Source organism: Convolutriloba macropyga, chromosome 3, assembly GCF_964194025.1.
Source record: "Convolutriloba macropyga chromosome 3, txConMacr16.3, whole genome shotgun sequence".
Classification (NCBI taxonomy): Eukaryota; Metazoa; Xenacoelomorpha; order Acoela; family Convolutidae; genus Convolutriloba; species Convolutriloba macropyga.
Genome location: NC_134470.1, coordinates 35,754,694 through 35,765,936, shown reverse-complemented (window position 1 = coordinate 35,765,936; position 11,243 = coordinate 35,754,694). Strand labels below are relative to the sequence as shown.

The window sequence follows — 11,243 nt, the reverse complement described above, 5'->3', positions numbered from 1 at the left end:
AGAAACCAATCATGTAGCCGTTTATTTTTGATTCAACAAAATATTTGATTGAACAAATGCAATACAGATGTTCACAAATATCTATGATGCATGGTCTGTTTGCTCTTCGGTTGCGCGAGAAGGGGTTGAGAAGAAGTAGTCCAATGATAAAGAAGTAGTCCGATAATTATCTTTGGCTGGCGGTTGCGAATATTTCACCTGTTTACAATTAAACAATTTAGCATTGAACACTTTGAAGTCAATTTTGATCATTGAAAGCTATGTTTTCTGCATCACCAGCTATTGTTATAAACGGTTATTGTCACTCACCACTCATAGTTCATAGAGATGGTCTGTTTTTAGTTAGTTAGAGGAACCATATTTTCAGATTAAAAAAATTTGAATATACAGAAATTGAAGAAAACGACGTTTTCAAATTTTTATTCTGAAATAAAAAGGTTTTGCTTAATTTCACTATCGCTGAAATTTTGCATTGGTTGGCTGTATCAATATTTGAAATGACGAATACTTTTGGTAATTATATTTCAACTCAAAATGATTCTCTACTTTTTTAAATTCTTCTTGTATCATTTTGTTTGAAACGCGCGCAGTTTCAACATATAAAAAACAGTGAGTTTCAAATTAAATCATATTTTATTCCTCTGATAAGTTGAGACCTATATTTTGATAAGTTGAGTTATATTTTGATAAGTTGAGACCTATAATTATTAAAGAGGCCCCCTAATCAGCGTTGGCACACAATGTTGCAACCCCAAGTATCCACTTTCGTGACTGTCGTAATTGTCTATCAAATGAAGCAGAGATAGACAACCTTCAAAAACAAAAAAAAATAATTAACATTTTTGATTACTTTTTGACAGATTCTCAGTAAAGGACAAGCGTGAAAACAAAAAAAAACTTAATATCAGTGAAATCATACATTTTTATTTCACTAGAGTACATATTAGTACAAACAAAACGATAGAATTATAATGAACATTGATGCAATTTTTTCAATTAGACAAAAAACAGCTTTATAAACGAAGAATTAATTTTACCAGACAACAAAAAACAGATCCAGAAATCACGTTCTATCCCTATTTCTATGACTTTTTAAAAAAAAAATCTTTACATTAACAACTTCATTTGTATCAACCTTGAGTAGCCTCTATTTAATTTCTATTAGGTTTTTATTTCTCAACTCAGTTTTATAAGTTATAGGTGAGACCAGATTTATAAGAGAGGTCAACAAAATGACCTGTGCACACACACAAAATTAACTTTAATGATCACTGACTGACACATAAACCATCGGTGAGAGTGACTGATATCCATTGATTTTTTGAATTTTGTGAAAAGAAATCTGACCCGCAAAAACGTTTCATATGAAGTGAAATCAGAATTTGATGCAAATACAGAGAACCTAAAAAAAACTCTGCTCAATTAGACCAAATGTTTCACATTTTGAAGACGTCGGTTGACAAATGAGGAGCAAAAAACGGCAAAAAAATTTTAGTCAAATTGCTGCACTCAAAATAATATGATTCCAAAATTGAGAATCTGTTGAACGAAAAACTTTACTCACAGTACTTCAGATGAAATTTGTAAAAATCACGCCTTAAAATTCTTGAATTTTAGCGCTTTTCAGTACTGCAGACAGAATATAACCAGTACTTTAATTGTAATTCCTATTGACAGCAAAGTTTTCAAAAAAAGAGATTGACAAATTTCTTAATACTTGTGGCTTTTAGATTACTTTATGTGCCACTAATATCAACAGAACAACTGACATACAAACTGACTGAAAAATTGTTGGACATGAGCGAAAATGAGGGGCCGAAAAACAAAAATTTTAATGCATACAAAAATTAACAACAAATTTCTGAAAAATTGATAACGTTCTTGAATTCAATGCCCTCAAAATCCAAAAACTACTTGCCGTTAAAATTAAGAGACTAACCCACTCAAGACATTTGGAAGGAATAACATGGAACAAAAAGTAAAAAATACTTAAAAAAGAGAAAAAAATTCAGAAAAAAAAACGAGAAAAAAATGGTAAATTCACTAAAAAATTGTAGTTAAATTTGCAATACTAATAAAAAAGACTTTCAGAGACATTTAAAAAACAATCAAGCACAATACCTTCTAGGTCTTTGAGCATTGGCACATTAGGACAAAATTAACAAAAAACTCAAAAAATGAGAAAAAGAACGTGAAAAACTGCTCAAATTTGGTCTCAAAAAGTTCAAGAAAAGACCTATCAACCTTGGATTTAGGTCTCTCCAGCAACTTTAACAGATTATTCACTTGGAACATACTAAAGGCGGCTCAGTTCCTCTTATGAATCCTAATGTGCTCCAGCCTTTACCGATTTGTCCCATTTTTAAAGCTTAAAATCATAGAAAAATGTATGAAATTATCTTGCAAAATTAAGAGACATAGCAACAATACAATCCAAATTCTTTTGATTGTAAAAAAAGAGTTTGTGAATAACAGTCATTGAGAAATTGACTGCGGCTATTAAAATGCTAACATAATTGGGGAGAATTTTGAAAACAAAAATGAAAAAGTCTTTCTTTGATTCTATCGATAATCTGTTAACTATGTGGCAGCAATTTTAATGAGTAACATTTCAGTGAAGACTAATTTCAAGTACATATTTACCAATGGCTATTTAGTTATTGTTTGAATATGCAGTTTTTACGCTAAAATATAAGCTGGATTGAAACTTTATGTGTAGAGGCAAATAACCAATCCTCCTTCTCCTTTTTCAGCTCAGTTTACGGGCTCTTCAGGGATTGCATCAGGTTGGATATCTCGCGTACCTAAATCACGCATTCCTACTGTCACCACAATTTGCATCAAGGATTTAGCCAAGTTCGTTTCCATTTATTTACGTTTTGTCTACAGTGTTCGCTTTGTCACTTATTTCAGCAAATGTGGTTTTCAAAACGTGATGACCGAACTACAATTCTCTGTAGTACTGGCTAAGTCTAACTGCAAGTCTTTTAGACTTGCAACTTTCATTGACTTTTAGACTAGCCCAGTATTGATATTAACTTGGCGTCAGGTCCGCGGTTCTCTGATTTGAAGCGGTAGTGGAAATGAAAAATAAATTGATGGATACTCTATAAAAGTTACTTCTAGCAAATGATGGTCAAAAGACAATCTTTCTATCTTCGTTCAGTGAGTGTGAAATGTATGTTTACATATATTTACAAAATGTATGTACTTTCAGTGAAAAATATGTCTACGCCCAACTATTCTCCAGCTTAAATTGCTCCAGGATTGATCCGACGATTAAAATCCGAAGATTTTAATAAAAGAATACGTCGAAATGTGATCATCATGCGATTAATAGATGTATGGGTGCGTATACGAGTATACCTTGAGATCTTTATGGGGTGGAGGGGAGGGTTATTATAACACTTTTGTCGTATTTACAATATATTGTGCTTGTGTTGGGACTGAGTCACATAAACTGAGTGATGATGATTTTGATATCTTTTGGAGCAATTTAGATAAGAAATACTTCACATGAGATGAGTGACTTTATATGATATTGGAATATGCGCTGATCAGATTTGCGTATCACTAAAATTGAATGGATTATAATAGCGCCGTTGTGCAAATGAGTCTTGAACACTTTATCACATGTCAAACTGGTCAATGTCATGTTTCACTCAGTTCAACTATCTGCTCTAATTGTAGAGGAACTATTAATTTTATCCGTTGCGTCTTTATACTTGGTTAAAACACGCATGTGCCAGTTTTAACATGCCGAAAGTCGGTAGTGCCAAATGTTAAACTGCCAGAAGTTGACTTCATTGAAGTTTCAGCATTTCAAACTTGCAAGTTGAGTGTTCTAAGCAAAGCAACGTGGCTCTGCAGAAGTCACTTCGAAATTTAGGCTTAACATCTCGAGGCGCTACTTCTCGATAAACTTCTCGATAAACCCCAGAAGTTCTCATACACTTTGAGCAGAGACACGTAACGCATACTTAGCAGGTGGTCAGAAAAGAACTATTTGATCTCTGATTTGGTGAGTTAAACAGAGTTCAAATTATACAGTGATGCGTCCTTGGAAATATAGTCCTCTAATTTTAGGCCACCTAATTAGATAGATTGTCAATACTACCTAACAATACGTCTGTCGGGAACTGTTTCTTCTCTTGAAACAAATTGTTTGTTTTCATAACCATGTGTGAACAAGCTAATCCTAGACTGAAATGATCTCTGATGCGCCTTTGTGTGACAAATGTCGTTCTTTTTCCAAATTTTTTCGATGTAATTTGAGTAGCACATTAACCCCCCCCCCCCCCCCCCCCCCCCTCGACAACAGGACCGTCAGATCTGAGGTCGCTTCTGTCTAGGACCTGTCTGGTTTGTTTCTGAGAGCGTATTGACAATCTATGCTTATATGTGGTCTAATGACCTTGAGAAAGTGCGTTTTATAGTCTCTATAAGATACAAGAATAGTTTTAACTGGTATCCATAGTTGCGTTTATTGCAGCGCTGATCTCTTGTTCGCCAACGAGCAAGTCCGTATTCCAAATTAAAGCACCGAAATAGAGCGTAACGGCTGTGAGCTGCATAATATAAATAACAAACAAGATTCTATCAAATCCAGCCGCTATCAGCCGCCATCTTTTCAGAGCAATTTCGGCCGAATCATCTTTCGCAATAATTTCCAACTTGCTCACTATTTTTTGCAAACTTTCGTCTACCATGGGTGAACAAGTTGTGACAACTTTTTGCTCAACGGCAACTTTTCGACGGGCTGTTGATGTCTGATTCACTGAGTACCTTGGAAGTTCATTTTCACTGGTAGTGGTGGTGGAGTTTTTACCGAATTGATTTGCAGAAATCAGCTGGTTCGCGATATTATTATCTGATGACACTTTTCTGGGAACGTAATTGTTGTCGTCATTAACTTTGATAAAGTTAATATTATTATTGTTTACATTATTACCGGCTAGTAACTTCTCGGTAAACATGGAATCGTCTTTGTGTGCTTCTTTCCCGGGAACTGCTGTTCGTTTTGAGTACAACTTAGTTTCGGCCTTCGGGCTCATGTACGACTCATTATAAACAATGTAATCGTTGATTGTCAAATTTCCGTTCACAATTTTCTTTTCCTTCTTGTTTGACAAAATTGGTGCTCGCGATGATGATTTCGCTTCGCGGTCTGCCTTTTCAGATGATACGCAAGTGTTGCAATTAAGTGAGACAAAAAAGGAAAATTGGCCCAACTTTTCCAGTTGATGAAGTACTTTGTAAGTCCAGCTGGACTCGCGTGGCATAGTTGGCAATAGCCGGAAATGTAGCATCAAAGTTGAGGCAGTAAAAAATATAGAAGTTCCCAGCATGACGCTAATTAGAGTGTAGAATTTTGCAATTAACGGGTACGAATCGGCGGACGGGGGTAGAAATTCGGAAACGACAACCTGATTGACATAAAGCGCTAGAAAAAGAGTGGTAGCGAAACTCAATTTTTCGCCGCACTCGTTCGGAAGAAGAAAAATAACAGAACCGAGCCACGCGAGTAGTAATGAGGGAACGATTAAACTATGAACGTAAAAGTAGGGCTTACGTTTCAGCACTAAACTGTACAATATGTCTTTGAAATACAGCGATTCGTTTGGGTATAATGGATGGTTAGTTAAGGGGGGTTTTACGATCACTTGTGCGTCAACATAAATAATTTCCCATTCGATGTTTCCCACGTATCCTTCCAGACCTGTTTCGAAACTGGACAATACTATGTTGATCATTTTATTGTGGTATGTCCAAGACCCCATTTCAATGCGGCATACTTGGAAGTCAAACGGGAAGTAGACGACGTCTGCTTTGCATTTGGTTTTGATGATTGAAGGAATGCTCCAGTATCGGAATCCATCGAAGCCAACGATGATGGGTAAGTTCGTGTCCTCTTCGTATATTTCGAATGTGGTGATGCTGTTGCCAAGCATCATGTCAGGAACCCAGATACCTATGTAAAAACATTTGTGTATTAGAGTACTGCTTTATTGCCTTCTAGCATCGTGTTTTATTATTGGATCAAGAGGAACGAGGCCGATGGGGGACAGAGTTGGATTCGAAAGAGGCCGAGTGAAGCCATTAATAACAATTGTCAAAAAACAGTAGTCTAATGAAGTTAATTTTTATATTAAAATGACTGCAATGGCTGCAATGACTGCAATGACTGCAACTTTCTAATAACTCCATTTTTCAACGACAACATATAGTATCACGTACAGCTAAACTGGCTGATAAAAAAGTTCGTAAATAATAAATATTGGCCCAATTTTTCCGGTAGTTAGTTTTCACGAACAAACTTTATGTTTGCACAACGCTTGCTAGGTTGAGGTCGCGCTCGAAATTGCCTCTGATCAGACCGTTCCAGACAAGTTTGACCTCTGATCAGACCAGTGTGCTCCCGAAGTTCATTGTGCGCTCGAAGCCACCTCTGATCAAACGAGTTCCAGACCGAAATGACCTCTGATCAGACAAGTATCAGACCATTGTCCAGACGAGTTCCAGACCATTGTCGAACATCATGAATGATGTTCGAACTTTTCGAACATCATTCAGCTTTTTCAGGCTATGGTTTTGACTTGATGTTAAAAAACGGTCATCGTCAGCAAAGAGATTTAGCGCTGTTTTAATTGCTTTCAATATCATTAATATCATTAATATAAACCCAATAAAATATCATTATTATCATTAAAATATAATTCAATATCATTAACATAAACCCGAGAAACAATAATGACAGTGTAGTTTTCCTAGTAATTGCATAAAGACAGGTCTCATGGGCCCTCTAATTCGGCATTGTTTTTTTGTTCATTTGGTGATTTGTTGAACAAAAAGTACATTTTTGAATTCTCTTCCATTTTCGGTAGACAATTATATGAAAAATGTGGATGAGCAGGTGTCGGAACATTATGTGCAAACGCACATTACCGAGTCTCTTGTTGTAGTCGGATTATCTTGTTTTTTTTTGTACATAGAGTCGGATTATTTGGCCACCTCGACCTGGGTTGACGGTTATCTTGTACTTTTTAATCTTGAGTGGCGAACAACCTACCTTATGTAACCTCAGCCTATTGGTGATGGAAGGTAACTGTGCTTAGGACACTTCCAAATAGAGGGGGTAACAGTGCGTGAGGGCACCCCTCTAAAAGCCAATAGCCGGTCCCAAGCCCGGATAAAGAGGGAGGGTTGCCCTGGATTGGTCTAGCAAGCCACCTTGGCGAGACACCAAAAGCTAAAAATGGATCAAAGAAAGATCAGACTGCGAAAGGGAGCGACTCGAGAACCTTAACCAGTTCTCACGGCCATGGTGACTATCGGAAGAGGATAGTAGGGCCTTCACCACTCGACATCATGAAAATAGGTCAGTGGAATTGCAAGTCACTTTGCAATGACAGAGTCATCTCCGTGCTCACTGAAACTATGAAAAAGCGACGAATTAGACTGTTCGCGCTAAATGAAACACACCTTCGAGGTTGTGATGAAAGCACATATGGTGACTACACACTGAACAACAGTGGTGTAACATATGATGCAAAAAGAACATCAGCTGGTGTCGGTGTGATATACGACACAAAACTGGTGAAGATGATTAAATTCATGCCAGTTTCGGAAAGAAATGCGAAAGCATTCATTGAAACAGCGGGTGCAAGATTGAAATTGGTAGTTACCTATGCCCCGACTGAAAATGCTGATGAAAGTGAGTATGCTGCATACTTAAAGGAATTGGCGGAATGCACTCGGAGTTCAGACCAGATCTATTATGAAAAGATGCTCATTTTGGGAGACCTTAATGCAGCGATTGGCCTAGATCTGAATGACCATCTGCCAAGACAGATCGGGAAGGCAGCAGCAAGTGATGAGAGTAGCCGGAATGGTTTGCTCCTTGCTGAATTTGTCACTGAACAAAAGTTGAGAGTCGAAAATACTTTCTTCTTGAAGTCTGATGTGCGGAAGTGCACATGGAGACATCCGAGAACCAAGGAGCTGTCTCTGAAAGATTATGCACTGACGAAGTTGTCGGCAGCAAAACATCTCAGAGTAAGAGACGTGAGAAGCTCTTGGGAGGATAGTCTGGACTCCGATCATGCAATGCTGATAGTATGCATTGAAAAATGGCCAATAAAGAATCCAAGGAAATCTGCGAAAGCGCAAAAGCTGCTGAATGATGTGCGTAGCAAATGTTACTCTATCCTTCGATCAGCTCCTGAGCTTGAAAAGCTGAAAAATGCTCTCAGAACTAAGATCTTGAATCTTAGAAAAGTTAACACTGTAACTAACGTGTTAACAGAAGTAATCAACAATCATGAGCTCGCTGAAGAGACTCTGTTGATAAAAACTGACTGCTGGGCTGCTCAGCTAACGCCGAGCGAAGTGGAAACACTTCGAAAGAGAAAGGTAGCTCATAAACTGTACCTTTCTGAGAGATCAGAGAGCAGAAAGATCGAACGAGATAAATTGAACAGAGAAGTGAAAAAAATCACCTCTGAATGCAAAGAAAGAGCAGTCGAGACAAACCTCAAAAGGTTTGAAAAACAGCTTGATGATAATGAAACCAGAATGGCCTATAAAATCTTGAAAGAGACGCTACGAACTTACAGGGTAACCTGGTTCGAACGTAACAAGAAAATGAGCGGCCCCAGCAAAAGTCAGTTTCAAGAACATTATCAGAAGCTGTTCAAGCAACGACTGACTCAAAATGCCACGGTGCTAGAAGCCCTCTCAAAGGAACCAAATAGTTCTGAAGACTTCTGCAGAGAGCCCAACGAGGCCGAGGTTAGAACAACCTTAAGAACCCTGAAATCTGGGAAAGCACCTGGGAAAAGTGGCATTGTCCCAGAAATGCTGAAAGCGCTTGAGAAGGAGTTAAGTCCCCTTCTCACAAAAGTGTTCCAAAGCATCTGGGCAGAAAGAACGAAAGTACCCCAGGAATATAAGGACGCGAAAGTCGTTAGTTTGTTCAAGAAAGGGCTGAAGACAGACCCGAACAACTATCGGTCCTTATTTATGCTTGAAGCCGAAGGAAAGCTTCTATGCAAAATCATCAAAAGCAGAGTTGAACTGAGAACAGATCACAAACTGGACAAGTATCAGTTTGGCTTCAGAAAGGGAAGAAGCACTCTGCAAGCAATCTGGGGATTGAGAGAGGTCATCCAAGACTCTAGAGAATCTGGAGAAGAATTAGTGATGGTCTTCATCGACCTTGTCAAAGCTTTTGACTCGGTTGATAGAGAAGCCATGATGACATCTCTGAAAGCTTTCGAAGTTGAAAACCCCCTCAGAAGCCTAATATGGCAAATACATGAAAATGCTCACGGGGAACTAGACTCAAAGATCAAATTCAAATTAGAAAGAGGGGTCAGACAAGGATGTGTCATCGGTCCACAAATATTTAGCTTAATATTTGATATTGTCTGCAAAAGGAGTCTAGCCCAAAAAGATCATCTGGCGTATGCAGATGACCTAGTGATACTAGGAAAAAGTGAGCAGCAAGCGCAGAGCAAATTGAATAAACTCAGCCTGGAGGTGGAGAAAGCCGGCATGGAAATCTCATTTCCAAAGACAGAAGTAATGACATTAAACATGGAGAAAGCATGTAATGTCACCCTCCAGGGCAAAAGACTGAAAGAAGTCACTGAGTTTAAGTATCTGGGTTCGATACTAAATGGCCAATCTGACATTGAGGCCGCTGTGAAGAGTAACTGCACTAAAGCTAGAATAGCTATCGTGAAAATGAGACCTGCGCTAGTCAGCTCTACTCTCACAATGAGAATTAAATGTCGGCTAATTGAAATGTGTGTCAAGCCAGTACTGCTGTATGGGCTGGAAACAGCCATAACGCGAGAGAAGGACATCGACAAAATGGGCGCTGTTCTCAACAAAGCCCGTCGAATGGTCCTTAAGACATGCAGCAAGAAGACTTACACATCTGAAGTCCTTGCACTGAAAGTCCCTCTGAGAGACATCAAGATAGAACTCGCAGTAAGAAGAGCGAAGCTTTGGCTGAGTCTCAAGAAGCTGCAAGATGATGAGTTCATAACGCGAAGGAGAAAGACGTACTCCAAAGATTGGATACGTGCTCTCAAACTTGATCTAGAGAGACTCTGTGTAAGAGACACTGAAGAATGGATAAGAAATCCATCAAAAATAGAGTATTTGGCGAACGCAAATACTCAAGTGAAATCAGTGGGCACGAGAGAACAAATTGTTGCTTGCGAGATCGGAAATTGTGCAAGGCACTTTGCAACAATAAAAGAGATGCGAAGACATCTAAGAAACGACCACTCTGAAAGTGGCGAAGGATTGGATATGACTCCTTTCCAAGCAAATCAACCCACAAATGCGCCAATGGTATGTCCAGCTACGGGCTGCAGAATGACATACAAGCAAATCAGATGGTGGCTTGACCACGTGAAAAAGGCGCATCCTCAGTGCACAATAGTTGAAAGTACTAATGTCACTGAGGAATCAAAAGCAGAACCACAGAGCACTGAACTGAGTGGGAACACACAGAGACAACAAGAAGATGAGGCGGAATTTCAGTGCCCGCTATGTCCCAGGACATATAAGCTCATCAAAAGTGTTCAGAACCACTGCTCGACCAAACACAGATGGTCGTACACCAAGAACTGCCCGATTGGTGAAAACGGGACTAGAGGCCCTGTGGCCCGAAGTACCTCTAACCCGTATGGAGGGGCCCCACAATGTGGCTCCTCCAACGCCCCCTAGCGGGAGTCATCTTTCTTGATCTATGCCAACCTCGAAGGTCTGGAGACTAATGACCGGCGGTTTTGTGTTGCTTGCGCACTTAACCAATGGGAGGGGGCACCTTATGTATAGATCAACAGAAAAAAAGGGCTCGGTAAAAGAAACTATAGCTAGGGCTCAAAGAGTTCAATTAGGAAACGCATGAAATAAAATGTTGTCTGTTAACAATATATATATAATAAAAGAGCTAAAATAATAAAATCATGCTGCCAAGTAATAGTTTTTCAAAAATTGTTGACCTTTTATATCTGACCGGGCAACTTTGTTTGTTTTGCGCAAAGGCCTGATCTGATTTTTAAAGTTTCATCATGGTTAGAGTTTTTTTGCAGCAGTTGCAAAAAATGCTGATAATGTTGCCATGGGTATGACTATTTTGAAATATATTAAACAAGGAGACTCGCACGAGATTGTGTGTTGCACAGAGTGTTCCAACATACGTCCCTATTTTGTCAAAAACAGGA

The 11,243-nt window shown here is 38.7% G+C and overlaps 2 protein-coding genes across 2 annotated transcripts; one reads left to right on the top strand and one right to left on the bottom strand.

The window, feature by feature from the left end:
* Nucleotides 1–4,331: 4,331 nt before the first annotated feature.
* On the bottom strand, nt 4,332–6,160 carry LOC142337037 (uncharacterized). The gene has a single exon (XM_075386079.1). It carries the CDS (start codon nt 5,952–5,954, stop codon nt 4,461–4,463), a length of 1,494 nt encoding a protein of 497 aa, XP_075242194.1. The 5' UTR covers nt 5,955–6,160; the 3' UTR covers nt 4,332–4,460.
* A 1,208-nt stretch (nt 6,161–7,368) lies between these two features.
* Nucleotides 7,369–10,743, top strand: LOC142336621 (uncharacterized). The gene has a single exon (XM_075385531.1). The coding sequence runs from the start codon at nt 7,369–7,371 to the stop codon at nt 10,741–10,743; it is 3,375 nt and encodes a 1,124-aa protein (XP_075241646.1).
* Nucleotides 10,744–11,243: the final 500 nt, after the last annotated feature.

Coding starts and splice junctions, on each gene's coding strand:
- LOC142337037 (XM_075386079.1), bottom strand. CDS start 5,954: ATGATGCTTGGCAACAGCATCACCACATTCGAAATATACGAAGAGGAC.
- LOC142336621 (XM_075385531.1), top strand. CDS start 7,369: ATGAAAATAGGTCAGTGGAATTGCAAGTCACTTTGCAATGACAGAGTC.